The 27,200-nt window shown below is 38.4% G+C and overlaps 2 protein-coding genes across 3 annotated transcripts in view; both read right to left on the bottom strand.

The window, feature by feature from the left end:
* Positions 1 to 441: 441 nt before the first annotated feature.
* Positions 442 to 4,494, bottom strand: LOC106533411 (interleukin-13 receptor subunit alpha-2; the record flags this gene model as incomplete). The annotated part of the gene is given in 4 exon segments (XM_014029686.1): positions 442 to 562; positions 644 to 800; positions 3,187 to 3,338; positions 4,247 to 4,494. Coding segments are annotated over 4 exon segments (494 nt in total), but the record flags the coding sequence as incomplete, so codon positions are not given.
* Positions 4,495 to 13,815: 9,321 nt separating this feature from the next.
* lrch2 (leucine-rich repeats and calponin homology (CH) domain containing 2) overlaps positions 13,816 to 27,200 on the bottom strand; it is a 38,894-nt gene continuing 25,509 nt past the window's right edge. Inside the window, exons 15-21 of one of the 2 annotated variants that reach the window (XM_014029689.1) lie at positions 26,304 to 26,444; positions 24,729 to 24,779; positions 24,584 to 24,647; positions 21,359 to 21,471; positions 16,830 to 16,967; positions 15,756 to 15,833; positions 13,816 to 15,415 (exon numbers count right to left, since the gene is read on the bottom strand). In XM_014029689.1, the coding sequence (XP_013885143.1) occupies positions 15,296 to 15,415; positions 15,756 to 15,833; positions 16,830 to 16,967; positions 21,359 to 21,471; positions 24,584 to 24,647; positions 24,729 to 24,779; positions 26,304 to 26,444 (705 nt within the window). In that variant the 3' untranslated portion in view covers positions 13,816 to 15,295. The remainder of the gene's footprint in view (positions 15,416 to 15,755; positions 15,834 to 16,829; positions 16,968 to 21,358; positions 21,472 to 24,583; positions 24,648 to 24,728; positions 24,780 to 26,303; positions 26,445 to 27,200) is intronic. The other variant, XM_014029690.1, reaches the window with a different exon arrangement.

A 27,200-nucleotide genomic window follows, 5' to 3' on the forward strand; every position in this document is an offset into this window, starting at 1 on the left:
TCTGTGTTCCTGTTCTCCTGAGAGTTTTTGAGCTGCCCTGCCAGCCTTTTTATTTTATTAATAAATCTTTTGTTAAACTTTGGATTTTTGCCTGCGCCCTGGGTTTATCCTGCCTGCACCTCACAACTGGCCCGGTTGCAGTTTGGTTTATGTGGTCCAAATCTGTCAATTCCACAAATGGCTCAGTTGCAGTTTGCTTTGTGTGTCCCCTAATCTGTCACTGTCACAATGCAAGGACCACCTTCAGCAAACCACATCTGGGCCACCAAAGGGCCATCATTCTGTATCTGGACTGGCTGCTACTGCATTGTGTGGGCAAGAACTGGGCCAAACAAATTTTGCTATGTGGGTATCTTTTATTGATGCCTGGGTCTGTTTTCCAGTTATTAGGATGTTTTAAACTAACAAATATCTGAATTTTTTTTTACATTTTTTACATACCAGTAATACAGACTTAGCTGCGAGTCGGCCGGTGTTCTCAGGCTTCGTGTCCACGTGCACTCCACCCTCTCCATGTTATAGAATACACATGTAAAATCTTTGGCTTCTGTGTCCGCAATTCCTAGAAAGTTGATGAAACCAGATGAGTGTATTCTGCTACACATTTTCTACATCTTTTAAAGCACAACCGTGTTGGACTGACCAGTGCTGGGAGGTTTCTGAACCAGTTGGGTGTAGTTCTCGCTCATCTGCATTTTGTTGTCGGCGCAGGGACCATCCATCAGGGTGTACACTCTCACTGAGACATCTTTCGACAGATCAAACTGAGCTCTGTAGGATTTCTTTGTTGTCCTGAGGACCTGTCAACCCAGACATGTCACTACATCTGGCAGATACAATGAATCATTTCTTTCACCCTTAATTCCACACATCCACAGACATGCCAAAAAAATAAAGGGAATTTACAAGAAGATATTGTTTTTCAAAAGGAAAAAATAAAAAAAAAACTACATTTTTGGAAATAAGTTTTGTGGAAAGATTAGGATATTATCCAATGTAAATTTGAACAACCTCAACTTGTAGAAATATATTTAATTTTGTCTAAAATGACAGCGTGGCCAAGAACAAAAAGTGGATATCCGCCATTTGAAAACAACTCCAACTTCAAACATCTCCGAGTGATTTATGTGAACACTATAAACATTTACAATTCTGTCAGCTTTGCAGCACATGGACATTCTTTTCGAAATATGCTATTTCTGCAGTAAGTGCTACAGCTAGTTGCTTATTTTTTGCACCTGCTAATAACAGATATTTACATTCCTAACCCTGTGTTAGAGCTCTTGTTAATTTTCTATTCTACATCAACCTCTGTTTCAGGTTTTACAAAGGCATGTTATTAAAGAACAAAAATGTGCTGCCATTGTTACATTGGCTCGTTTTGGCTCACATTAGTGCATGTTCCTGTGGTCAGCCCAAACAAAAATCACAAACACTGAAAACAGATCACCACACAACATTCAGAAACACCACAAAACTAAAAACAGAAAAAAAGCTATCCATAACAGGTAAGATAATATGTGTCCACAATTTCTCCATAGACTCTCACAGACCATGACTTTTATTTAGTGGGACATTAGATCCGCTGTGAATCATGTTCCACTTTTTAAATTGTTGTTTCAAACTGATTGAGCTGCAGAAACTTTTAAAAGTCCGTCTGTCATCGCCGATGTGCATTATTAAATTCTCATCGCCAATATACCAGGATGCTTTCATGCGTCATTAACCAGTGTTGGTGAGCACATTTATGAGTCAGGCATTAACATTAACAGTACATTAACAGTATTAAAACCAGCATTAAATCAATCAATAAATCAGAGCAACATTAAAACTTTAATTGCAAGGTTGTGGCTTTAACCGTTAATTCCTTTCCATTTTTAATTCATGATTTTCTTTTTTTGTTTGTTTTTCAAAATGAATAAAACAAACAAAAAAAATAGGAGCTTGGGTCCTACACGTTTTCTGCTTTACAGAAGAAATTATGTCATTCATGATGCATTGGCACATTTCTGAAACATGTAGCACTCAAAGGCAATTCGTTAAAAAAATGGAGAACTTGTTGCATTTTTTTGCCAAGCCTGAGTTTGCTTCTTCCCAAAGAACTTTATCCAGAATTTTAAAGGAGACCAATTATGGGTCCTAGAAATTTTTATGGTATGTCTGTGGGCTATCCAGACCATGTTCATTCAATTTAATGCACAAAATAATTCTCAGATAATAAAATTTCCCATTTTCTAGTTCAGCCTGCTCTAACTTCCGTTCAGAAGAGCTTTTTATGTTAATGAGCTCTGTTGGTAACGCCCTCCAAAAATCTGTTGACATTTACTCCGCCCTCCAAAGCCAGCATTTACGTTAGCATGGCTAATAATAGCAGAAGCTCCGTTGTACAACCATATGAGAGACCCAGAGGCAGAGTCGTGGTCCCAGCTTCTTTTCGTTTTTCCCCCTCCTCTGCTCTATGTTCACTCTGCATGCTGTTACCAGAGCAGGGAGCAGCAGCGGTCAAACTACCTCAGAAACTCGAACAAATAGGCTTTAACAAGGCTTTAATAAGCTAAACAATAGAGGTACATGAGAAAATGTGTTCATAAGGAACGAAAATAAATAAATAATTAAACAGTGTCTGTGCCGGTCTCAAATCCTGGTCTCCCACTCTCTGGTCCAACACTCTACCCATTGCCCTGTTGGAGGCTAGCTGTGAACTGAGCTGCGCATTGCACAACAACAACCGTGACTGCTTTTTATATTGAGGAAGTGGAGTTTCACCCAGGGGTTGCTAGGTAAGGGGCTGAACGCAGGTTCCGGTGGGTTGTCGTACGGCTTGTGAAACCACAAAATAATGGAAGTATAAAACTTGTCGTTAATATACATTAAAAATACTTATATTCACAGTAAATATGCCCCTGGGTGCATTTTTTTGGTCCTAGGATTGTTTTTTTAAGAAGTACATACCCAAAGTTGAGTAAAAAAAAGCTTTAAAAAGTGAATTTTGCATACGACTTTACCGAGATGTTTCCAGGTGCAGCTGTAAATTCATTTTAAGTTGATGTTTTATTAAGATTGAAGTGAGATGCTCCTGTTTTTTAATAAGCAACAGATCACAATTAAGACATGGGCTAATTGTTTTTGGCACGAGTGAATGAAGATCATATCAGATCAAGAAGTGATGAAACAATAAACACTCACAGCCCATTGGTTTCTGAATGAGTTGAAGTACTCCAGCTGGTACTGGATTTGGCACTTTGTTAGGTTCACCAGGCTGCTCGGTGGGCTCCAGGTGATATCCAGGTATCCAAGACGGCCGGAATCAAAAACTGAGAGATCCTCGGGAGGGTCCACTGCAAAATGAACAGGATGTGCCCAAAAAATAAAGAATAAGGCCTGGGTGTTTGTTTTCTGTTAAAATTTCTCATAAAATTCTTAGAAAGTAATTGCTGGTCGCCTTTTCCATTCAAACGATTGCCACATTCACCTTAAAAATCATCAAAACATGTATAAAAAAAATCAGTTAATTTTACAGACATTGATCTAACATTTGGTGTGGTAGTAGCTGAGACTGCCCTGTCAGGCATTCTTATTCAGGCATTTCAATTAACCCAAATAAAGATGGCTGCCACAAACTTATCAAACAGAAAAAACAATCATATTTCAGTCAGTTTTATGTGGCAGCAGCTAAGAGTCATTAACGCCACATAGTCCTAAACATGGCACAAGGTCTTTGTTTAAAAAGTATTTGTTTGTTAGCAAAATATCTCATGAATCACTGGGTGGATTTTAATGAAACTTTCAAGAAGTAATCAATGGATGTTCATTTACAACTGATTTGCTTTTGGAGTCAATGCAATTGAAGATGACCACCATGGTTTATCAACATCATCCAACACAAAAAAGGATAACTCAGTGAATTATACAGATATTGAGCTAAAATTGGATGTAGTAGTAGCTGAGAGTGATTCAAACACATACTCTGACATCATATGAGATTAAACATAGTGTAATTTCCCAGGTCTCAGCAAAATRCCTACATTGATTTTTCTTAAGATGAATTTAATCCGGAACTCTGGTATAAAAAAAAACAGCTGGTGATATGCATCCTTTCACAGAATCCTAAGCCCTTAGTATTGGGATGTTCGTGTCAAAGTGGAGACTAATTACTTAGACAAAAACAATCCTTTTTCTTTTTCCTCCATCTGTAATAACCTGAGGAAAACCAAACTAAAATTAAAAGCAAAGTATCTGGACCAACCTGTAAGCCCACTGCAGGTCATGAAGAGCAGCRTCAGGAACAGCACCAGGGATGTGAGAGCCATCAGATCAGTAGCAAATAGTCACCGGCACATATATGAGATATAAAAAGAAAATAGCTGGAGGAAGTCGTGAAAATGAAAAAGATCAAGGGGAAAAAAACTGAGTCAACATGCGGAGCGAGCAGACTGGTGTCGCTCCTGACTCAGACAGAATCCACAGATCCTGATGTGGACGTGGGTGGGCAGGTCCCATGGATTCTCTGCTTTTATAAACACGTAGGCATGGCCTCATGTTTTTCTCCTCTCTCTTCTTGAGGGAGTGGAGAATCTGGTTCGTTGTGACTAAATTGTTTTTGGCTGCTCCCTTCAGCAGGGTGTTTCCACAGTCAGAGGTGCTTCTTGACGCAACCTGGACYCGAACCTGSAGCCTCAKGATTTGGAGACTGCAGGGCRGATTAMCAGGCTTCCTCTGACATTTATTGTGCATTAATTAGAATTATAAATTCTCTCCTATCTTCTTTCAGTTTGTTTATCGAGACATATTTGTCCAGTTGTCTTCATTTTTATTATACTGTACTAACCCTTATTTAATCAGACCATGGAGATCCTGAAACTCTTAAACTCTCCCTCAGCCAGTTCCTGTGTTCTTCTGCTTCCTCTCCACTCACACCTGTGTCCACTCAGGCGCTCCCACTTTCCACTTACCCTGATCTATATGACCAGTATCCTTTCTCCACTTAYCTGCCGGATTATCACCTTACTTTCCTCTGTGTCTACCTGTGTTCCCTTGCTCTAAGTTTGCTGCCTCCACAGCGTTTTTTGTTTTCCAAATAAAGTATTTAGTTTTACTTTACCATGTACTTTTATTTTATTTTATTTATTTATTTATTTATTTATTGTAGAAGTAAACCAGAGTACTGGAGAAAACCGTGCAACAAACACAACAGCCAAACAGATGGACTCCAGGTCCAAAGCAGGGACTGAACCCAGGACCTGGATGCTGTGAGGCAACAGTGCTGACCACTAATCCATCGTGCTGTAGTGGTTGGTTTGTTCCTTTCATCYACTTGTGTTCTCCTTTGCCTCACTAGTGTTTCACACTCAGTCAGTACTTTTCCACAGTCAACCTTCCAAACCCAGTTACACCTGTTCCTTCAGTCACAACACACCTCAAACCAGGACTGACCTGAAGCTGACCCACCCCTGATGCTCCTTTTTCCTGAGAAAGGAGGTGGTATCAGAACCAGAACAATCTCCAGCAGTTTTCAGTTCATGACAGACTCAAGCCTCTGTGCTTTTTTCTTCTTTTTATGTTTTATTTATTTTAGTGGTTTTGAACCATTTCCCTCCTTACATGTGCTAGTTTTGCTTCATCACATGTTTCTGTGGAACCCCTCTAATGACATTTGATTTTAAAAAATGTGTGAGCACAAGATAATTATTGCAGTCATTTCCAAAGTGGTTATTAACATGAAAAGGTTGGAATTAATTACATTTTGTTTTAATAAAGGACTAGATTAGATGCTTAAGTCACTTCTAGTTAAGCTTGGAGTAATTGTTTATATTTAATTCACTTATGCTTGGCCACAAGATAATTATGTTTTATTTTTATTCAACCTCACCAGACGAGCTCTGTAGTTTTCACTTGTCAGATTCTAGTTGACATCTCTGTTATAAAATCTTTTTGTTGTCATTATCTGTCTGCAGATCTTCTTTTGAGTTTTTGCTAATTCTTTTGTTCATTTCTGACAACCGTTTCATCGGCTGATCATTGATTGATTGACAAGGCAGAATGAAATGTTGCCAGATTTAAAGCTTTTCTTGTTCACAGACAAAACTTGGCTCATTATCGCCTGCAGTTTGATTAGATGCCTTCCTGGTGCAGCTGGTGTCATAACTGAGCACAAGTTTGTTTTAGTTGGTAAGAACCAGGCTACTGACTGAGGGGACAGAAAGCTTAACATGATGGATTGCTGTGTTTGTTCAATTTTATTTTTTTTAAGTACGTAACATGCCTGAATGCACAACGGTTTAAGTCATTGAGTGATTTATTGCCTGACTGATTTCAGATTTACTTTATGATCTGACAAATTATTACACTCTGAAATTATACTTTTTGCTAGGTTTTTTTTTTTGTGTGTGTGTGTGTGTGGGGGGGGGTATTTTCTTTATAATCATAATTTTACAAAGTGATAATACATTTTTTCTTTAATTTCTAGGAATGTGTGAAATATAAATGGCAAAGCTATTTTCTCCTGAATTTTCAAAAACACAATATAAATTACTCAGTCTCAGTCATGTTGGTGCAAGCAGGGACTTGTGGAGTCAGACAAGTCATAAACACAATCAATCAGAGGTGTGTACCCTTGTGGTTCTGAGTCAGACATCCAAATTATAACTTATCTATCATTGGGACTGCTTCTTTTTCTTGTATTAATGAGGGGAAGAGAGCTTTCTGGACTTCTGGTGTGAGGTGCAATCTGGAAATAGCTGGCTTTAGCTGCACGTGCTGTCCTGATCAGATCTTCAACAGAAAACATCTTGGTAGCAAGAAAATAAAAAACTAATGGGGGCAGATAGGGATTAAGTCGTCTGGGGAATCCCGAAAGGATAAAAGCACATGACAAATAATTGGCCTTTACACCATTTTCAATGTGTAATTACGTAGTTACTCTGGCAGAAATATTAGGATGTACCTGCCAGAGGTTTCCCCGGCTCTCCCTTAAGTGTTACACCTAGGTGTTGCCACTATTTGTGCTTCCAAATAACCATTTTCAGTCAGGTAAAGTAAGTATGATTGTTCATTGTCTTTTCACAAAACCACACTTCAATAGATTTAAAATTGACACTTTGTCCTCTGCAGTTGACGCCACTAAAACAACCACATCGTCACTAAAAAAATTACATTATTTAGACGAGTGTAAAATCCCAGTGAAAATATTTCCACTAACATTGTATTTCTATTTAGCTCACTATTTATACATTTTGATAATCTTTACTAATTGTTCAATTTAAATCATGTTTAAATATTAAATCCTAAATATAAATGTAAAAATTAAGTTTTAAATGTTGCAGATAAATGATGAAGCTTATGATAATGCTTTCATTCAGGAATTTCTGAATGGAACACAGCCTTTGCTATTGGTGTGGCTTTTGTTGTGATGTCATCATCCTGCGACAAAAGCAAACGTTAACAGTGCTAAGGCTACTGAAGAAGTTACTTAAAATTTTAGTTCGAAATGAGATCACTGAAAGTTTTAGATGTCTTGGAGAGAAGCATTAGCTGCATTAGCAACATTAGCAGTGTTAGCTTTTTGCTTTTGTCTTTTTTGGATGATGACATCACAACAAAAGCCATGCACCAACAGCAAAGGCTGTGTTCCATTCTGAAATGCATTTCAGATTTAACTTTTACATTTAGATTCACACATTTAGATTGAGGATTTAATAATAACATATACTAATTAACCTTTAAATTTAACATTTAGTAAAAAACAGCACAATATAAGAGCTAATCAATAAAATGTTAGTGGAATTTTTTATCTAGGGTTTTACACAGACAATTAGCTAAATAATGAAAATGACAGGGAGTGCCATTATTTTTGAAATGCTACATCAGAACTTGCTCAAAATTGTTGAGGAACATCTGGAGGATTTCTAGAGGCAGCCTGAAGTAAGGGCAGTCTCTGACAACTATATATATATATATATATATATATATATATATATATATATATATATATATATATATATACAGCCAGAAGTGCATTCATATGGATCAAAGTAAAAGCTCTGTTAAGATTGATGTGTTGCAGGCTCCTGTTTTTGGGAACTTTTGCATGTGAATGTAATAACGTGTTCCCGAGAAGAAGCAAGTATTGCAGTGAATCTGCATCCAAATAAAGAACACTGTATTCAGCCTGTGACGAGGGAATGACTGAAGCAAGCTCAGGCACAGAGTGGAGGACAAAATGTTTTACTTTTCAGGCAGGAAACAAACTAGATAAAATGAGTCTGTGGGGGAGGGGCGGAGACGTCACAGGTGACAGATGACACTTTTTAAATGACAGATTCAAAAGTGAAAGCTGCAACATAACTCCCTCTTTGTTCTTTCAGTGTATTGTTGACTTATTTTTATCTAACATTCTTTCCATTACATGCACTTATATCAATTTCACTAACAGATTTCTGTTTGTGTTGTTTGAACCCTGCAGAGTGTACAATAATCACAAACACCAAGATGCAAAGAGTTTAACTTTATTTTACATTGACCTTATTTGTCTTTAAAAAAAACTTGAATTTTTTACAGATTATATGTACAGAGATTCATCTCTCCGGTTAGTCTTGCATGCATCAGACTAGAATACAATAAAAAAAAGCTAATGTACATATGCTTGAACTGTCTTGGCAGTGTAGCATTAAGATGTGACTCACTGTTTAATCTGGATAAAAACATAAGCTGTTAGGTTAAAAAAGAGGAGCATAGTATAATAACATGAAAGTTCAAACCAAAGACAAGGATGCAGTAAGTGCATTGAAGTGTTCACATGTTGAGACAAAGATCACCACTACCTGGAGAAAATAACGCACCATTTTTATTTTTCCACGCTGCTGAGATTGCATGTTTAAAGTTGTTTTAAAGGGAGTGTTTTGTACTAAAAAATGAATAAACTTCACCAAAAGCCTCAAAATGTATTTTTATAAAAACTATTAGTCACCTACTTAACATCCAAATACAAGTAATCCTGCAGTGAAGCACAGTGAAATTTTATAGTAGACACCATTTGGTAAAACGTAAGTTTGACCTTTGGCCTTTTTTCCCCCTTTTACGATACTTTGCAATGTATTAAGTCTGCCTTCAAAATAAAAGCAACAGTTTTGTGAAGTAGGGTTCCATGTAAGGTTTTGAACAATTAATATCTTACATGTTGCAGATATCTTTTTGAACAACCTGAGTTTGGAGAAATCGAGTTTATTTTTGACCAGGTTTATGTGTAAATTGCACAGGTGTCAAACACCAGTCCTCCAACACACCTGGTTTGCACCAATGCATGATTACCGGGCTTCTGCAGAATTTGAAGTGGTAATTCAAATAACTGAATCTGTTGTGCTGAAGCAGAGAAACAAAACACGCAGGTGGCCCTCGAGGACCAACAACGGACACCTGTGGGCTAACGGTTAGTTTGAACATGGCCRAGATTAAAGTTTTAAAACAACTCCAGCCTCAAAAGTTTCATGGGAATGCTAGTTTGCACCTGTTAATTTCACGTTATGTGCATATTTACACAATGTTTGTTTTGGTTGTATGCCAGCACATAAAGTGGCAGCAGCACTTCTGGCAGGAATACCATAATATTATTTGCTGGAATAACTCAGTCATGTGAAACTGACAGGATTGTAAAAGTTTTAAAAAAGCATTGCATAAACTTCAATAAAAACTTTCTGTGATGTTGTAATAAACAAGTAGAATCAAGTAATAAAAGGAAAGGATGGATGGGTATTTTAGGCAGCAACTCACTTTGGACTTGGACTAACTGATAGCTAGTGTCAATCTGGTCACAATTAAAGTTATTAAAGAATTGAAGTTATTCAAAAAGCCACCTACAAAACATAAGATATTGTTTCTGAAATAAAATGCTGTATGTCTGAATCTATTTTTAAAAAAACATCATGAATCAGTCTCTGCTAGTGAATCATTCCTTGGCCTTGACGCGACTCTGTGTGAAGTGGTTTCCAGAGAAATGAAGATGTCTTTGTGCTCGGTAAGAAGAGGAACACCCCTGAAAATAATCCTCTGAAAGTGCAGCCTTTTTAAAACAAGGAAATCTTTGCCACAGCAGTCGGGTAATATGTTTGATGCAAAAGATAAAACTTCACAACACTAAAGCATCCTTTCTACATAATAGCCGGTGGTAAAATTGTCTTTGGCTGAACTTCAAAACAGATTTTTTTTGGCAGCTTGGCAACAACGTATAGACGTATATATAACCTGTATGTATATCAGTAAGAAGTGAGAATCTGGTTATTCTCAAAAACAAGAAAATCTATCAAAATGAGTTTGTTTTGAACTCACCAATATTTATTTATTTTTATTTTTTGCTCATAAATTATAGTGTGATGAAAGGATTCCTCCGAAGTGTTAAATCTGCACGTTAGGGTTTTTGTTTCCGTTAATGGAGCAAACTCAAGAGAAACGGGGTGTAACGTAATAAGTGTTGACAACATAAACACGCGGCATGTGTCAAGTGATGACAGGACCATGAATATAAGATGGCCCACATGAGGGTGGTTCTTTCCCCGGGATCTATTTGGACAGTTCAGCTGAAAGACGAGGTTGGAAAACTGAGCGATAGTACTAATGATGTGATGTCACTCAGGCCTGAAAAAACATAAGTACTGTGGCATGCATCTACCTGAATACACAAAACACAATAATGACACCTACTGAGAAAAATAATGAAATGAAAGCAGTTCTACTGAAATACAGTCAAAGACACACGCATAATGCCCGCAGTTATACTGACTCTGTTAACTGGCACTTGACAGGAAAAAAAACAGAACTAGTGTGAATGATGGTCTGAGCACAACTGAGTTTTTTTATTTAATTTGTTTCACTCAATGACCCGGGTTTAGAGAGCCTAATTACTCTCTTACAGGGTTGTATGGGGGTGATGGGAGTTTAGGCTGGTTTATACTCCAAATAGATGTTAGACAGCAGATGTGTGTGCTACATAAGTACAGTCCACTGACCATTTACTCTCTCTCTCTGCCCTCCCACAGTAGCATACTGTACGTTGCACATAGCTGAGCATTTAAATGACAACAGTGATAGCAGGATAGATTGTTGTTTTTGTTTTCACTCAGACATTGATAGTGAGACTCGTGTTGTTAGATGAGGAACTGGAGGACGAAGATCAAGTTGTTGTTTTGCTTGATAACAGCAAAGATGAAAAGAAGTTGTGGAAGTTGGTGGCATGTYCACATGCTCAGTAGGATCAGACGAACTGCTCCTTGAAGTTGTCTGTCTTGAAACAGCCAGCTTCTTGAAACTGACCATTTTTAGCAACATGACATGCAATAGAAGCATGCGCCTTTCCATATAAACAAACACACCACAAAGTTCTGAACAATTACATGCTGTGAGCCACATCTGCAAGACACAGCTCTGACTGGCAGCAATGTACAAGACGGTGTCAATGGGAGGGAACAGACGGGAGCAACGCAATTTTTGTCACGCGAGATCGTGAGTGAGATGTGAGGATGGAAGCATAAATCAGCCTTTAGACTCTCATTCATTATAGGTTGAGTTTTTAGAATGACTCTTCTTCATTTACATGTGATTCACACTATTTATTATTTCAACAAGCATGAAAAAAGATACCCTTTGTTTAAGGCACAGCATTTCCTGTTTTTTGGGGCTGCATATTGCAGCTTTCTTTGTTTGCTAAATTGTTACAAGATTCTGACATCGCTGAGTGATTCCAGCAGAGGAAACTAAACCTCCACCAGGGTTTGAGCAGATTGATTTGCTGCATCTTCCTCAGAATTCAAARTCAACTCTTGGGACTTCTTGTCTTCTTTGTTGCTGAATCATGTCTGAATGAGAAAGGCCTGTGCAGCTGGAGGTCATATTAGTGAAGCCACATCACCATGGATAAACATCCACTTGTAGGCTGTTTCTTGGCAAGAATTTGGAGATTTGATGCATATCAGGGGTCACGATACGATCGCGATATATTGCCATACATGGCCATTTTTTCTTTTGAAAAATTAGAATTAAAAAAGCAGTTTTATATGTACTTTATGTTACATATTTCTTATTTCTTCCATGTTTTCAATGGTTAGGCCAAATGTGCCATTAAAATAGTTTGATAATATATTAGTGGCAGCTTTTAGATTCATAATAATAGTTATAAAAATATGGTCACCCACCACACTAGCAATAGTCTTGTGCTTTAGTTCAGTAAATGGATGAAATGACGCTGCTGCTGCCTTTGTTTCCATCGAGGGGAACCTTAAGGGGTAGCAAGAACACAAGAGTCATTTCAATGCATTTGGTGTTTCATATGATCAATGCATTTGGCCACTTCAGTACCATCCCTTAGAGATCCTCTTCAGCTGGGGGCCACTAGATGAAATGYCTATTTGCCTTCCGTATTGTGACGGATGACTGCAGGTCGTAGCCGGGAGAAAGAGCGTCCCATACAAGACACTTCAATTTGGCTTAAAATATGAACATCCCAGCTAATATGGGAAAGTTGACAACCCAACCTCAGGTTTGAAGGCAGTAAGTGCYGATCTAATCTGCTCAGATTCAGCCATCGGTACTTGATGCCTATGTTTACTCACAATGCCAACGTCTTTGGGAGTGGAGGAGCCAAATGGCTCTGGCTGCTGCCAATTAGCTGTCAGAGGCTAAATTACAACACAAAATGAACYGCTGGCATCAAAGTTTTTTATAGCATTTCAACAGAAGTGGAGTGGTGAACTTATTTCCAGATGAAAAATAGGACAATGGTTGGGTTATTTAATTTTATTTATTGTTTTTAACGTCCTAGGCTCTGAGAGAAAATAAATATGAAGTTGAGTTTTTTTTTAAAAGATCCATGAGATTGCTCTAAACGTCTGTAATCCTGCAAAATGAGAGAAAATCTGAGTAAATTACAGACAATCTGATTAAGGCCCAAAGCTCTCATTTCCCTGACAAGGAAAACATCTAAGTACACTGGTTGGAGTCCTAACTGGGAACAACCTGTTTAATCACCACAAAATGGTTATGGGACTCCATGCCAATGGTATGTGTGATGCTTGTGACATTAAATTAGAAACCGTAGTCCACTGCATGGCTCCCAGCAAAGGAAAAGAACGCTTGGAGACCCATTTATGGATCCAGAGAAGTTTGGAACACCTGTTTCTGATCTTGTGTCCTTCATTCCAGGGATATGAAGGTTTGACTAAAGCTCACTGTCCTTTTGGGGAGAGCAATGGGCCCACTTATGAAGCCCCCACTCATTTGGGTTCTTTATCCATCCTTAATCACTATAGCCATAACTATAAGCTATGAGGTCAAAGGGCTTCCAGAAGGTTTAGTCAGGACTAAGTAAATTATCTGAATGCTTGTGTAAATGTAATTTTTTCAAGGTGTGAAAAATCTTTAAAATTCTTTGTTTTCTTTTCTTAAACATGCATGAATTAAAAGAAATCAACTGTAACATCAATCTCCAACAAAATTGTAAAAAGTGAGGGAGGTCTGATACCTTTTTGAAGCTGCTGTATGCCTTCAAAAAGATCGATAAAGTATTCATAAAACAAACGTTTGGACAAGATACTGTATCATTATGTCAGGACTGACACCATGCTTCTTAAAGCTTGACTGGTGCATCGTTGAACTTGACAACTTATGATTTAGAACCCTATTAGTTTTATGATTAGAGCTGCATAAAGATAAAGTAAAACTGTCCACACAAAAAAGACTCACACAGCTGTGATTTGCTTAAAGCTAAAGAGCCCGTGACTCTTGTTAAAGAAGATATAATCAGACATGCTGAAAATAAGAAAGCATTAAGAATTGTTTGTTATTTAAATGATTTATTACAAATGACTAAGACGTAATTTTTTTCACCATTTGTGYCTAATTTCGTGCTTTTTAGAGAACGTCACAGTTATTTTATTTATTTGTGGGGGTTTGCATGAGCTGCCATTTTGGATGAATGTTTATCTGTGTTTTGTTGGCTTACTAAGTGATTCTCAAGCTGCAGTTCAGCGGCGTTTTCTCATTGACAGAGAAGCCAGCAGCATTCAGAAAAACACCCAAGAAAGACAGATGTTCAGCTACATAAGGTTGAGTTCAGCCACCTGCTGCCCTTGGGTCAAAAAGACCTGCGAGACCTCAACTTTAACACTGGAGCCTTGTAGGTCATCTTGACCCAAGGGCAATAAAACAAGTAAAAAAAACCACTTTCACTAAAAAATAATAAACTGTAGGAGAAACCTTGAACAGCAGGGGGATCGTATAAAAAATATCACCAGGCTGAGTATGAAAGATTTGCATAAAGATGCTCTTTCTGATCCAAAGGACCATCATACATGGATAGAAAGTACAATATTGGCATTTCAATTGAGGTTATATTAAAAAAAATCTAACTGCAGTAAATACTGTGGTCTTTGCAGGCATGGCAAGTAATAAGTGGCAAAATATGATGARAAATGCATGACACCATTTTAAAAATAAATTAAACATTATTGAAAAAGCTACAAATATGTCATGCTTTTGGCATAAATCAAAGTGTGTTATCACAGTGGTCTGATGTCACATCCCTTGGTGCGTACAAAAGGGTTGTGAAAAAAAGAAGTTCACAACTCGTAAGGAGGTTTAAAGATTGCTGAAAAAGCCAGACAGAAGCTCAGCAAACCTGGTCGAGTTTAAAAAATAAAAAATAAAAAAAAAACAACACCAGGAACTCAACGCTTTGCTTCTTCTTCATCTTCTCTTCAAGCAAAGCAGAGGAGATGCTGAAATGCAGCTCACTGCAAATAAAAAAAATAATAAGTCACGCTCCTTTTATGACTTGAAACGTGTGGCCATAGAACAAACACAACTTTGTTGCAAAAAAGTGAAAACGTGAGTTACATCTCTGCGAACTCAGCGCAGTCCTGTGTAACGCCGGGAACGTGCAGTCACTTACAGAGTCATTAATTACAGCTGGAAGGAAGAGGCATAAGTGTTTTTAAGAAACCTGCGGTCACGCTGCAGCTCAAGAATCACACACACACAAACAAGGKGTCCCCAGTAACAAGGTACACAACACAAGGGATAATATGACAAATTTGCTTCCACCTGACGTCATAAAAGGAGGCTCCTCCTCACGCCGTCTCCTGTTTCAGTCAGGCAGAAGCAGACTGTTAATAAACCACCAGCCATTGGGGCTTCACTCAGACGGGGGAGGGGGGGGGGGGGGGTATTTAGTCCCTGCAGAGGTGTGCAGATTTAGTCTGAGAAGAGAGATAGGCTATGTGACTGYAGGACACATGCAGCGTTTCCGCTCGAGTCAAACAGTCGACAGATGAGTGGACCTGGACGCGGGCAGGTCCAGCAGAGCCTGGACCGTCACGCCGACCTTCACCAGGCCGCGCTCCTCCAGGATGTGATGGGGCAGACACAGTTTGTCCTGCATTAACACAGAGGCATAGTTCATCATTTGTACAGGTAGGATTAAAGTCAGGCGTGTCTACCACTATTTACTTTTTAAATACCTATTTGTCAGGCAGATTTTCTCAAGTGATAAACTGTTTTATTTTGCATTATCAGTTAGATGTTTCTGTGTACCAACGAGGGCGTGACATAGCTTGTGCAGTAGACTGACGGGTCATTGCAGGTTTTTAMTTTATCTTTTGYAKTCAGTTATTAAATATGGYTGAAGGTCATAAATCTTCAACACTGACAAGAAATAAGGTCCGTAGCAGCAAAAACATTTGGAAATAACAGATTACAAGATTTTAAAAGATTACCTGTGGGACACCGAGCTTCTTGCAAGCATCCAGGAAGTTCTCGACATTCCTGCGGCACTTTGCCATGCTCAGCTTTGGCTGCAATCCACAACATTATCCTGTTAGATTCTTATGTTTGGCATAAAAATGGTTGTAAAAAACAACAAACAAAACTGGGAAGAATGGTGTTATTTGAGGATTATGCAGACAGTATTAGTGTAGAAGTGTCAAAGGGTAATGTTCAGATCAAGGACTTTTTCGTCCCAAATATCAATCCAAGACATTTAAGTATTCCAGCATTCCAAGTTTACATATTTTTTACAGCACAGAGCATAATAWAACCCATTTAATTAGATGGTGGGAAATACCTGAACTGCAAGCACTATAGCAACAAAATTCCCATTTTCTATTTTTAAATACTTGCAAATTGCACACATATTCATTAAAGTGCCTGTGACATCTTTTTTTTTTGTAATAAATATGAACACATTTTTGTAAAGATAACATTGGTAACAAATGCTATTGGAAATAAAAAAAACACATCTTAAACAGTTGTTGAGATATTTGCATTTGTAGTAACAGGAAGTGATGTCAAAGGGGAATGTCTGCATGTAAACTAAACATTGCTAAAATGACTAACAGACTGCAAAAAAGAATCTGATGTTTCTTTTAAGTCATTATAAGAGAGATGAAGAAGAGTCAAGAGTTCAAATAATATTGTTTGAATGAAGAAAAACCAGTGAGTTCCTTTTCTTAAAGAGTTCCCCTTTGATGTCACTTCCTGTTTCATTTTGACTGAACCAAATTCAAAAGAACTGATGCCATTTATGTGACAGCGAGAAAAAGACACATGTATTATCTAAGTGTCTTAAATATAAATATGTTTTCTTTGACTTTGTGTATTTGAAGGATGTCACAGGCACTTTAGCTCACAAAATTTCACTACAGCCCCAATACGGCACAGCTAACATACCAATCAGGATCACACTTTATTACTTGAAATCGGCACAAAATGTCTCTGAGGAGAAGTTTATTTAAGATAAAGTTAAAACTTTTCAGAATATCTGACTGCAGGGATTGTTTTAGATTACTTACTACTGCAGGCGATGGGACGTGAATGCTGCCAACAGAACGAGGGGAAATGTGATTAGCTAAATGGCAGAGGACCACTCCATCCATCAGAGCAGCGCCGACATCATCTGGAAGCAACACCTTCAGTCTGGACTCGATGTTCTGTACACACGGGAACAACAGTCCAAACATTATGACCACCAACTCAACACTGAGAGGTTCCATCAGATTGGTGTTTAAGGAGTTCGAGGACAAACAAACAAAACTTTGTCATGTTTTGTGAGTCCAAAGCACCAAAGTTGTCACAGTACTCACTTTTCCTGACACACCTCGCAGAAACTACACGATCAGACAATGATCTCTCCAGCTGTGGTATATTTACCACAACTTGTAAACAGCAGCAGTAAGACAAACCACAGCTATAATTTATCTCTGCAGCTGGTGGCAGATTCGAATGATCCACACCAGTCTAAAATCAACATGTTGGTTCCTGTAAGCGTGGGTGGACACTGTCAAAAGGCTACCTGTGACATCAGACAGGGGAAGGGTTTTATTGGAACAGCAAGTTCTCATCTGATCACCCGATATGTTATCAGAAATGTGCTGAAAATGTCACGTAATGCATTCTAGTTTCATTTGGGATGGAACGAAAAACCGGTACTTGTTTGATTTGGAATCAATTATAAGATGCTATCATTGCCCGCAGTGATTTTGTGAGGAATTGATGACTGACATGCTTATTTAGTACAATATTTTAACATCCCTACACTCCCATCAGGACCTTGAGGTCCTGTGATCAAGATCTGCTGATTGTTCCTAATACAAAACTGAAAACTAAAAGGAGACAGTCTCTTTTGTTTTTAAATTTGCTTTGTGTATTTGTTGTTCTGTCTGTTGAAGCACTTTGTGATTTTTATTTTGAAAGGTGCTGTATTAATAAAGTTTCACCTACTTATTAATATATTGGTTGATAACTCGCATGGCATAAAATTCTATCTCTGTCTCAATCCTTAATAACCGTCAAATTTCTCATCATTGTGAGCATATTTTCTGTCTCTGTAGGGATGGTTTTAAAATTACCAGAGGAATCAGGTTTGCTTTAACTCTGAAGGGAAAAAAAAGAACGAAACTGAATTCTAGCCTCTTTATTTCTGCATGTTTAAAGATCATCTCAAAAGAAAATAGAATGGTTTCCAGTTTCAAGATCTACTACAGTTTTAAAATGTCTCTTGTGAAAAACAGCTACATTTTTGTGTCATGCTGCTCCTGTGGCTTAATGTTTAATTTGACGACATGACTGAAGCAGTATGGTTTTCTCCAGTCGTTCAGAGCGTTCCTGCTGTGAGCTCAGTCAGCTGCACAGCTGACATTCCTAGGAATGACTTGACAGAAATTTCCATGAATTGTTCTTCTCATTAATAAACAAGAAGTCAGCTGTTTGAAAAAGAAACAGCTGAGAAAAACAGGGAATGTCACAGCTTGTGTATCAAAGGATGGCAAGCCATCACTCTTCTGTTTAAAGTTTTGTTTATTCTTATATGTGTAGTTTCTGTATGTTCATGTTCAGTTTTTGTCCCATTGCCTCCCTGGGTTTCCAGCTATCCTCGGCACGTTTCTATAGTCAGGCTTCACTCCCTGGTTCTGTCCCTCCTTCTTCCACCTGTTCCCTGTTGTCATTCTGCCCAGGTGTCTCCACTCTTCTCATCAGCCCCCTCTCTAAAGGGCCCAGCATGGTCCATCCAAAGCTGGACAGCCGACTCCTGGCCACGTGGTTGCTCAAAGTTTGTTTTCACACACACATTTCAGGATCTACGAGCCGAGCTCCTGGGAAACGCCTCCAGCTGCTGTGGATGTCAACGCACAGGTTTCTTCCTGATATATCTGCCATTTGGCCACAAATCTGTTACATATAGAGCACCACACATTTTTGGCAGACAGATCCATACGTCAACCMCTTTGGGCGGTTATCTCTATCATGATCCTCAAAATTTCATATCTGTATTATTCACACATGTGGGGGGTGGGGAACTGTCGGTCGTGGGGAAATCCAGAATGTGACGCGCAGATAGCAAGCAGGGAGAGGTGGCAAACTTGTTTCTATCAGCAGAGCGGGTTGTTATTTATTCCTATTTATTGTTTTTGAGTTTTTTGTGTCCTACAGGCTCTGAGATGTAAAATAAATTTGAAACTGGGTTTTCAAAAAATGGGGAAATCCATGTAATTTACAATCTGTACCACTTAAGATGTATGCAGATTCCCCCATGCACAATGTCTCTGCTACCTCCATCCATACGTTTTGGACATTTGACTTTATACCTGCCTAGAAGGGTCATAGAGATGGCTATACTCTCTGACTGCCTCAGACAACGGCAAAATGATTTTCGTCAAGCACCTGCAACAATGAGAGAAGATTTTGCAGGTTTGGATGGACGACTCAGCAGGCTTTAATCTCCCAGTCTTCATTACACCTGCAAGGGCAACATGAGTGCTTTCACGCCATGTCCAGTTCTCCTCCATATCTCCTCGAGTTTTGCTATTTTCTTTCTTATTGATGCCATGTCAGCCTTTTGTTCTGTTTGATAAAGTTTAGGGTTTTTTCTAGTCTTGAGTTATCTTTAAACTAATCAAAATGTACAGCCTTATTGCTGATTATGAGGTTACCTTTTTTACACCTGTTTAAAACAATCATATCAGTTAAAATGGCCTCTGGTGTTTTGGCTGACAATGATTGTAAATTTATTCACATTATTAATTTATTTATATGGTGTATTCACACCAGGAAGGTCCTTTGGTCCACTTGTTTGGTCTGGACCAAAAGCAGATTTTAGTTTTTTTCATTTGGTGTAGTTTGCGTTTACACTGTGCTTTTTTTGCAAGTGGACAATAAACAAATCCACACGTGACAATCATTGCTCACACTGAACATAAATGATGGGGACAGGACAGAGCACAGACCAGGAAATAAAGAATGTGCTGTTTAATACAATAGCGATACATTTAGAATTTAAAGAGCATCTCATTCAAAAGCAGCTTTGTGATGATTTACTTCTAATTTTGGGACGACGGTGGCAAATGCGTGGCGCAACCCAAAGGAGACGAGATGCTCCATGTTCCATGACCCACAATGGCTCATAGTTTGTAGCGCAGTGGTAGTGTTTGCAGCAGTGAAGGTCTAATTGTTACCATGATGCTTATCAACAGTGGCTCTGGAAGTCCAAAAAGGTGCATGTTTACTGTAGTTGTTTCAATTCAAGGCCGCTTTGTAATCAGACCAGAAGTGAACCACATCAGAGTTCATTTAAAAGCGGGCCAAGACCACCTCAAAAGTGGGTCTCAGTCCRCACCAGGGTGTACATGAGTGTATTCACACCTGCATAAAAGGTCTGGACCAATGGGGGAAACAAACTCTGGTCTATTTAAAGTGGACCAAATGTGTCAGGTGTGAATGCCAATAGTCAACAATTGATAATTTCAGAGCTATGAATAAATTAAAAATCATTGACATCAATGACTTACGAGCAAATTCAACACATTCATCTGTTTTCTCTTATTCTTCTTTTGAACAGTGTGTACTGTAGTAATAGTCAACCAGTGTTTTCAGAGCCAGGAATGGACATAAAACCTCAGTTTTCCCACCACCATGGATAGAGACCCAGAAAAGGTTAAACCAGTAAACAGACATGTTGTTCTTTTTCCTCACATAAAAAATCCATATTTCAGCCACAAAGACGTAAATCATAACCAAAATATCAAAGTAACTCATGAGGGAGAGTCTGCCTTTCAACTCCCTTCCCTCAGGTTTAATATCTTCACAATAGTGGATGGCAAGTTGGCTCCTGTACCTGTGTAGATCTGTAGCACATGGCAACCTGTTGTCATTTTTTCAAATGGAAAAAAAAGTGTTGGCAGTTTTGGGTACATGGTTGGTCTCTGCAGGGCATGGAACCCCCTTGGAAGCAATTTGATGAAGAACTGTCTCTTTGGATGTACATCTGCAACAGATTACCTTCAGGAGTCGACCTGATTCAAGATGACAACTACAGAAAATCAACCTTGGCAAATGCCAAAATGGTTCCAACCATGTCAGATTTGCAGAGCTAAAACATGGAGTGGTATTAATCTGATAACTATCCTCATTGTATAATTTAAGTGCTTGTGAGAGCTTGTCTAAAAGTTTAGAATACAAAGCAATGAGCCATATGGATTTATATAAGGAATGCACCTTTTACTACTTTCAGTTTTAAATAGTTTCGGTGCATTTATTGTAGTAAAGCCATTCATATCCATCTCTTTTCAATTCAGTGTATTTTACTACAAAGGCCAAATAAAATGAGACAAATCAAAACAGTGGAACAGGACTTGGATCCTTATGTAATGTTATGATGTCTCTGAAAGTCTGGGGACACTCAAGAGGAAAAATGCATCACCCCGGACATTTAGCTCCATTTAGCTTTCACTCCGTTACTCGAAGGAGTAAACACTGGAACAAAACCAGAGTTTATTATGAGCCTGTGAACAATGAATAGACATAAACAAGCTGCGAGGCATCTGACCTGTCGTAACAGTCCTATCTGCTCCAGCTCCTCCCTTAGATGCTCCATCTTCCTCCTCATGGTGAAGCTGGGGTCTGTTGAGCTGATGTCCTGACGGTTTCCTTTGGTGAAGGCTGGAAAACAGAGAGCTGCGTTGAGTTCCAGATAAAACACAGTAAGATGTGCAAACTAAACAAAAGGTCTTAGAAGGAGCGTTTAATGACAGTCAGGCTAACCTCGGGACATGTGAGGTCTGCTTTGCTTCAGCATGATGGGAGTCCATTAGATTTACAACATAACTTAACCCACACTGACACTGAAGCAGGATGTCTGTTTACTATCACTGTTTTCAGATCAAGTCCTCTGAAATTAAAATATTCTGTGAACAAAACAAAACTTAGCATTTTAGCCAAAAAAATGGTCTCTACATTCATTGAAACTCAGTTGTTATTCAGCTGCTTCATTCTTCAGGGGTCGCCACAGTGAACGAAGGTACATTAAAGATTTGAAAAGATTTATTGCCAGAAGACTTTTCTGATGCAACCTTGGCTCAAACCTGCAGCCTCAGGATTATGAGACTGCAAAACTGACCCCCATAGGGGTGTCCTGGCACAGGTTTTTTTTTTTTCAAAACAAGTAGTACTTGAGTTTAGGTATTTGTTAGAACTTAAACATTACACAGTGACTTTAAAACCATTTATTTTATTTAGAACAAGATGCCTCTCCTTCCTTATAGGCCTACAGCCCCTCTGACTGAATCACATCAAATATACAGCATGATACTATATCATATCATATATGTTGAAACACTGAAATTGGAAGTTCAGCATACATACATCATTTATCCCAGACAGGAAGATGTTTACTGTATCTCAAATGCTGATCATGGAAAAGGAAGAAGAGCTTTATGTATATTTTAAATGTTAGTTTTGACTAGAAAATTTTAATTACTAATACATCTCCTGTACAGCCATAAACGTTTCACTGACTTTTAGAAATTTTAAGCTAACTTTTTCCTAATGCATACTTAATTGGGGAGACCTTATTATATTAGTTTTATAAGCAGGGTTATTAAATTAAACATTTTTTGTTTTAATTCTTATGAGTTTACATGTAATGTTGACTAGGACGAAAACTGGTGTCTAATTAAATTTAGAGATAGAACTGTGGTTTGATTATATGTCACAATATATGTCATAATGGCCTGCCATAAAATGTATTAAAGGAACACGAGTGACATCTGTGTTATAACTTATGGTATGAGTTATAATGATTTAATATTTTTAATTAACATTTATGTGCACGTGGCTGGTTCAGTCTGTGAGGTTTTATTTTTTTTGTGCTGTGGTTCAAAGATTTTTGTTGTGTTTTCCTGTTGTCCTCTTGTTCTGCTTTTTAAGATTGTTTCATTTAATAAAGTTCACCCTGGTTCCTTGTTGTGATGGTCTGTACACCAGTGGTGTTCAAAGTCGAGCCACAAGTGGGCACTATTAGAGCCTCAGAAAGCTGAAGGGAACTTAAGATTATTTTCATTTAATCTAATAAAGGTTTGAATCGTACAATTTATAATAATATTTTTAAAATGTTATATAAAAGACATTTGATGTATTTTGTTCTGTTCTTTTTGTCAACAATTTTTTTAAAAAGTTGGTTTTCCAGTGAGAATATAGCGATGTTTAAAACATGTTTGTTAAAAACATATTCTGTTAAATAAATGTAATAATTATTGACTAGTGAATAAAGGTGAGGAAAACAATTCTAAAAGTTTCTGTTTCTACATGTTTTGTAGCATCCCCCCTTTTTTAGTGGTTTTGCTGGGGGGGTGGGGGGGTCCCTGGTCAGATGCTAATGCTATTTGGGGGGCCATGGCATTACACTACATTGAAAATCTGGATTTTCCTTCCAACAGTAGAGTTTTTTTCCATGGAAGTATAAATCAACAGTAATTAGGACTATCCTGATCTCTTTTCACACCGAGGCCAAAATTCATGTGTGAACTGAGTTCAGAAGCATTATATGGCCAAATACAGCAGCACACAGACAGTTCCACAGAAAACCTTTCCCCACTTCCAGGGAAAGCTTCGCTGAGAGACAGAGAGAGATAAAAGGGCTTCAGGTTTAAATTAAACACACGAGCCTCAGCTTCAACACTCCCCTATGCACCCATGCATTGCTCACATTTGGGCATTTGCCATTATTGAGATCTAGGCAGTAGGAAAGATTTACAGTATGTCAATAATGAAGAGGGGAAAAGTTTGTCAAAACACTCAAAATATGCTGATGAAGAATGTCCTTCCCCAAATTTATTTGAATTGAAGTTTCTTGGATGGGAAGCAAAACGTCAAGTTTCAAAATATAAGTCCAGTCATGTTTGGCTTTTTGAAACTTTTTTTTGAAAGCTCTAAAACATGTTTAGAAATACAAATGAACTATGAAATGAAATAACTTCATTACTTTAATGTTTTGCTTAGATCCACATCGAATAAATGAATTTTGTGAGAATATCAAATTCACCCAACAGACTATTAGATGTCACAGACTGTGCACGAGGTGAAGAAGTGACTGATGCTGTAGGTCATGGGGTTTATTTTAGCGTGACAGTGTCAGATCAAAAAAAACACATTACAGTAAAAATTATATCCCACTTTGTAAGCCAGGTTGATAGCAACAGCAGCTTTGCACACGCGTTATCATTTGCAGCAAAGGATGCTCTCTGCTCTGACTGCAGCTTGGGTTCAGTCAGACCACTTATCAATTCTTTGGAAAGGGGAGGGGCTCTGGAGTTGGCAGTAAAGTCTGTTATTGGCTGTAAACCGACACCATGACTCAGGAGTTCTTCCCAGTGTTTATAAAGGGGGAAGCACTGAGAGGGAAAACATGAGAATCCTGGCATGAGGGTGACGTTTATGGGTTTTACTTATCATGCATGTTTGCTTGGCATAACATTATTTCATGCTGACCATCAAGTTTTATGAGGAAGCTAATTGATTCATTAATGTTGTGTCTTAACATTAACAATGTCAGTTGGCAAAAGGCTAACAAGCTAAACAAAAAGTTAATTCTGCTATTAGCTGTTGGCTGTTTAGCAAAACTGTGTTCACCACAGCTGAAAACCTATACAAGGGTGCATGGTTATATGAGCACAATGGAATTTTCCACATTCTCAAATAAATAAACATTGTAAACCAGTGGGAGATATTTATTACCAAATGTGTTAAAAAAAAAACAGATAAACATGTTTATTACCTGATCTTGGCTTCAGTCCAAACACTGTCAAAGTGGTGCTGAAATCTGCATAGCGTAAACTCTCCTGAGGACAAATGCATCTATTACTCTCAAAATGAGCCAAGMTGAGAAAAGATGGGATTATACATGAGCTTTTCTAACTCACCTCACAGTCATCACCACCGCTGGAGCTTTTACGAGCAGTCTGACACTTATACTGCAAGAAGAAAAGAAAAACAAACATATTTGTGATGCTTGGACGCTAACTGTTTCACCTATTATTACCTTGTCTCAGCTTGGACAGATGTTTGATGTCAAAGGAACATTAGGAATATTGTTATTTGATTCTTTCGAATTCCTTGGATGAGCAAACACCTGTTGCAACAATCATTTTCAAATGGTTGAAAAAACTTGGGCCTTCTCAAAAACCCTTATAAACTTGGCACAAAAAAGTAAGGAAATTTGTGTTTGGTAGATTATTTCTTTGTTGTAACAACGCTTCTTGGCAATAAACCTTATATCAGCTTCACTAGAGGATCGCTACAACAGAATTGCATATCTCCCCTATGTAGAACCTCGATTGGTCAGACCATTTTTTCGTATAAAAGTACAACTTTATGGAACTTGTTGGCCCCACAAGTAAAAGCTGCTCCTGAACTTAAAATATTCGTCCATATGACTAAATCTTGGCTAAAGGAAAACCAAAGATGTGATCATTTCTAGCAGTTTTATTGGTTGAGAAAGTCTGTGTGGGACTGTATGTGTTAGTGAGTTAGTATTAYAGCTATAATTCTTAGGATGTTAGCTGAATGTGTGAAGATGGAGAGGTACTGAGGATGTGGGTTGTAAGGCTATTYATTAATATGTAGAGAGGAAAAGTTTGTTTTTGTATTATTTATGAATTATAAATTGTATATACAGTTTTTAAGGTACATAATTTAATGCATAGTTTTTATTAAATAAATTTGGAGGTTGCATGGTTGATTACATGATTATGTAGGCAGAAATACATGTGCATTTTTAGTGTATTTTGATGACTTTATGTATTTTAATGTTTAGAAATGCCTAACCAGGGACTGGAGTTGCAAATTAGCTGTAGCTATAGACTCTTTTTGCAATGCATCAATTACAAACTTGATCTGTTCTATGTTTGTATGCATTATGCCTGCCAAATAAACTAACAAATAAATAAATAAAAATATGGGGCACCTGATGGGCAGCACCTGAAGGTACAGAAGCTCAAAACAAGTTTCAATTTCAACAGCAAAATAAACAGTTTGGCAGAGAAAATTTGACAAAGTTTTCATGTGTGCAACACACATACTCAGCTCTACTGCCGACAAATGCTGTTCCTTACAAATRTGGCAYTATTTAAAAGGAAAAATAACAGGCTTTCCAACGGTATAAGATTTACTGCCAAGAAGCATTGTTACAGCAAAGGAACAATCTACCAAACATAAATATCCTTACTTTTTGTGCTAAGTTTAGTTACTTTAACAAAACTAATGTTCACTCAGATTACAAAAGCGCACCCTTTTTGTCACCAGTCATTCTAAGCAAACAGAAATGAACAACTAATTTTCTGTGGATAATTGCAACCTGAGACCTTTCTGCTGAAAACACACCAATAAAACTGGACTGAAAAAGGAGTTCTCGTGAAAAAGCCAAACCATAACGTGCAACTTGGCATCAAAAGTGGTGAGTGATACATGGAATCAAAGGATTATGCACATGCCCGTACTTTTAGGTAGTCTTTTCTCAGGTACTTGCTCCGCCTGCGGTCCTCATTCTGATTTAGAACTGGTGGCACTTCAGGCCACCTTGGCTCCGAGTCTGATTGTTCAGCCTTCAAGCTTCCATCAAAGGAACAGGAGGATGAAGGCTGCAAAAGTATTAGCACACATGACAATTAATGCTCCTCTAGTAAGAGAAAAAAATCATTTGTGAGAGAAAAGACTAAGAGTGGTATCTCACTGAGCTGTTCCAGATTAGTTGATAACACAAAATTGTGGAAAATTTTGCAAATTATCATCTGTAGCTTAGGCATTTTCAGCCAATTTTGGAAAACAAAAGCATTTTTTAGTCATGGAGTTCCTCAGGGTTCAGTGCTTGGACCAATCATCCTTACTTTTGTGACGGCCCTGCTGCTTAGTTAATTGCAGCCAGCTGCCACCAGTTTCCTTAATTGTGCTTCCTCACAGGTCTTCCTTAGGGGGCGTGGCCTGTGCTCCTTTTAAGTGCACACAGAGCTGCATGCAGAGCTGCACGGAGAGCTGTGCTGAGCGCTGTGTGGCCAGAGCTGAGCTGAATGTGGAGCTGCACACAGAGCTGCATGCAGAGCTGCACGGAGAGCTGTGCTGAGCGCTGTGTGGCCAGAGCTGAGCTGTGTGGAGCTGCACACAGAGCTGCATGCAGAGCTGCACGGAGAGCTGTGCTGAGCACTGTGTGGCCAGAGCTGAGCTGTGTGGAGCTGCACATACAGTGCATGCAGAGCTGCACGGAGAGCTGTGCTGAGCACTGTGTGGCCAGAGCTGAGCTGTGTGGAGCTGCACATACAGTGCATGCAGAGCTGCACGGAGAGCTGTGCTGAGCACTGTGTGGCCAGAGCTGAGCTGTGTGGAGCTGCACATACAGTGCT

The sequence above is a fragment of the Austrofundulus limnaeus genome, unplaced genomic scaffold (assembly GCF_001266775.1).
Source record: "Austrofundulus limnaeus strain Quisiro unplaced genomic scaffold, Austrofundulus_limnaeus-1.0 Scaffold941, whole genome shotgun sequence".
Lineage (NCBI taxonomy): Eukaryota > Metazoa > Chordata > Actinopteri > Cyprinodontiformes > Rivulidae > Austrofundulus > Austrofundulus limnaeus.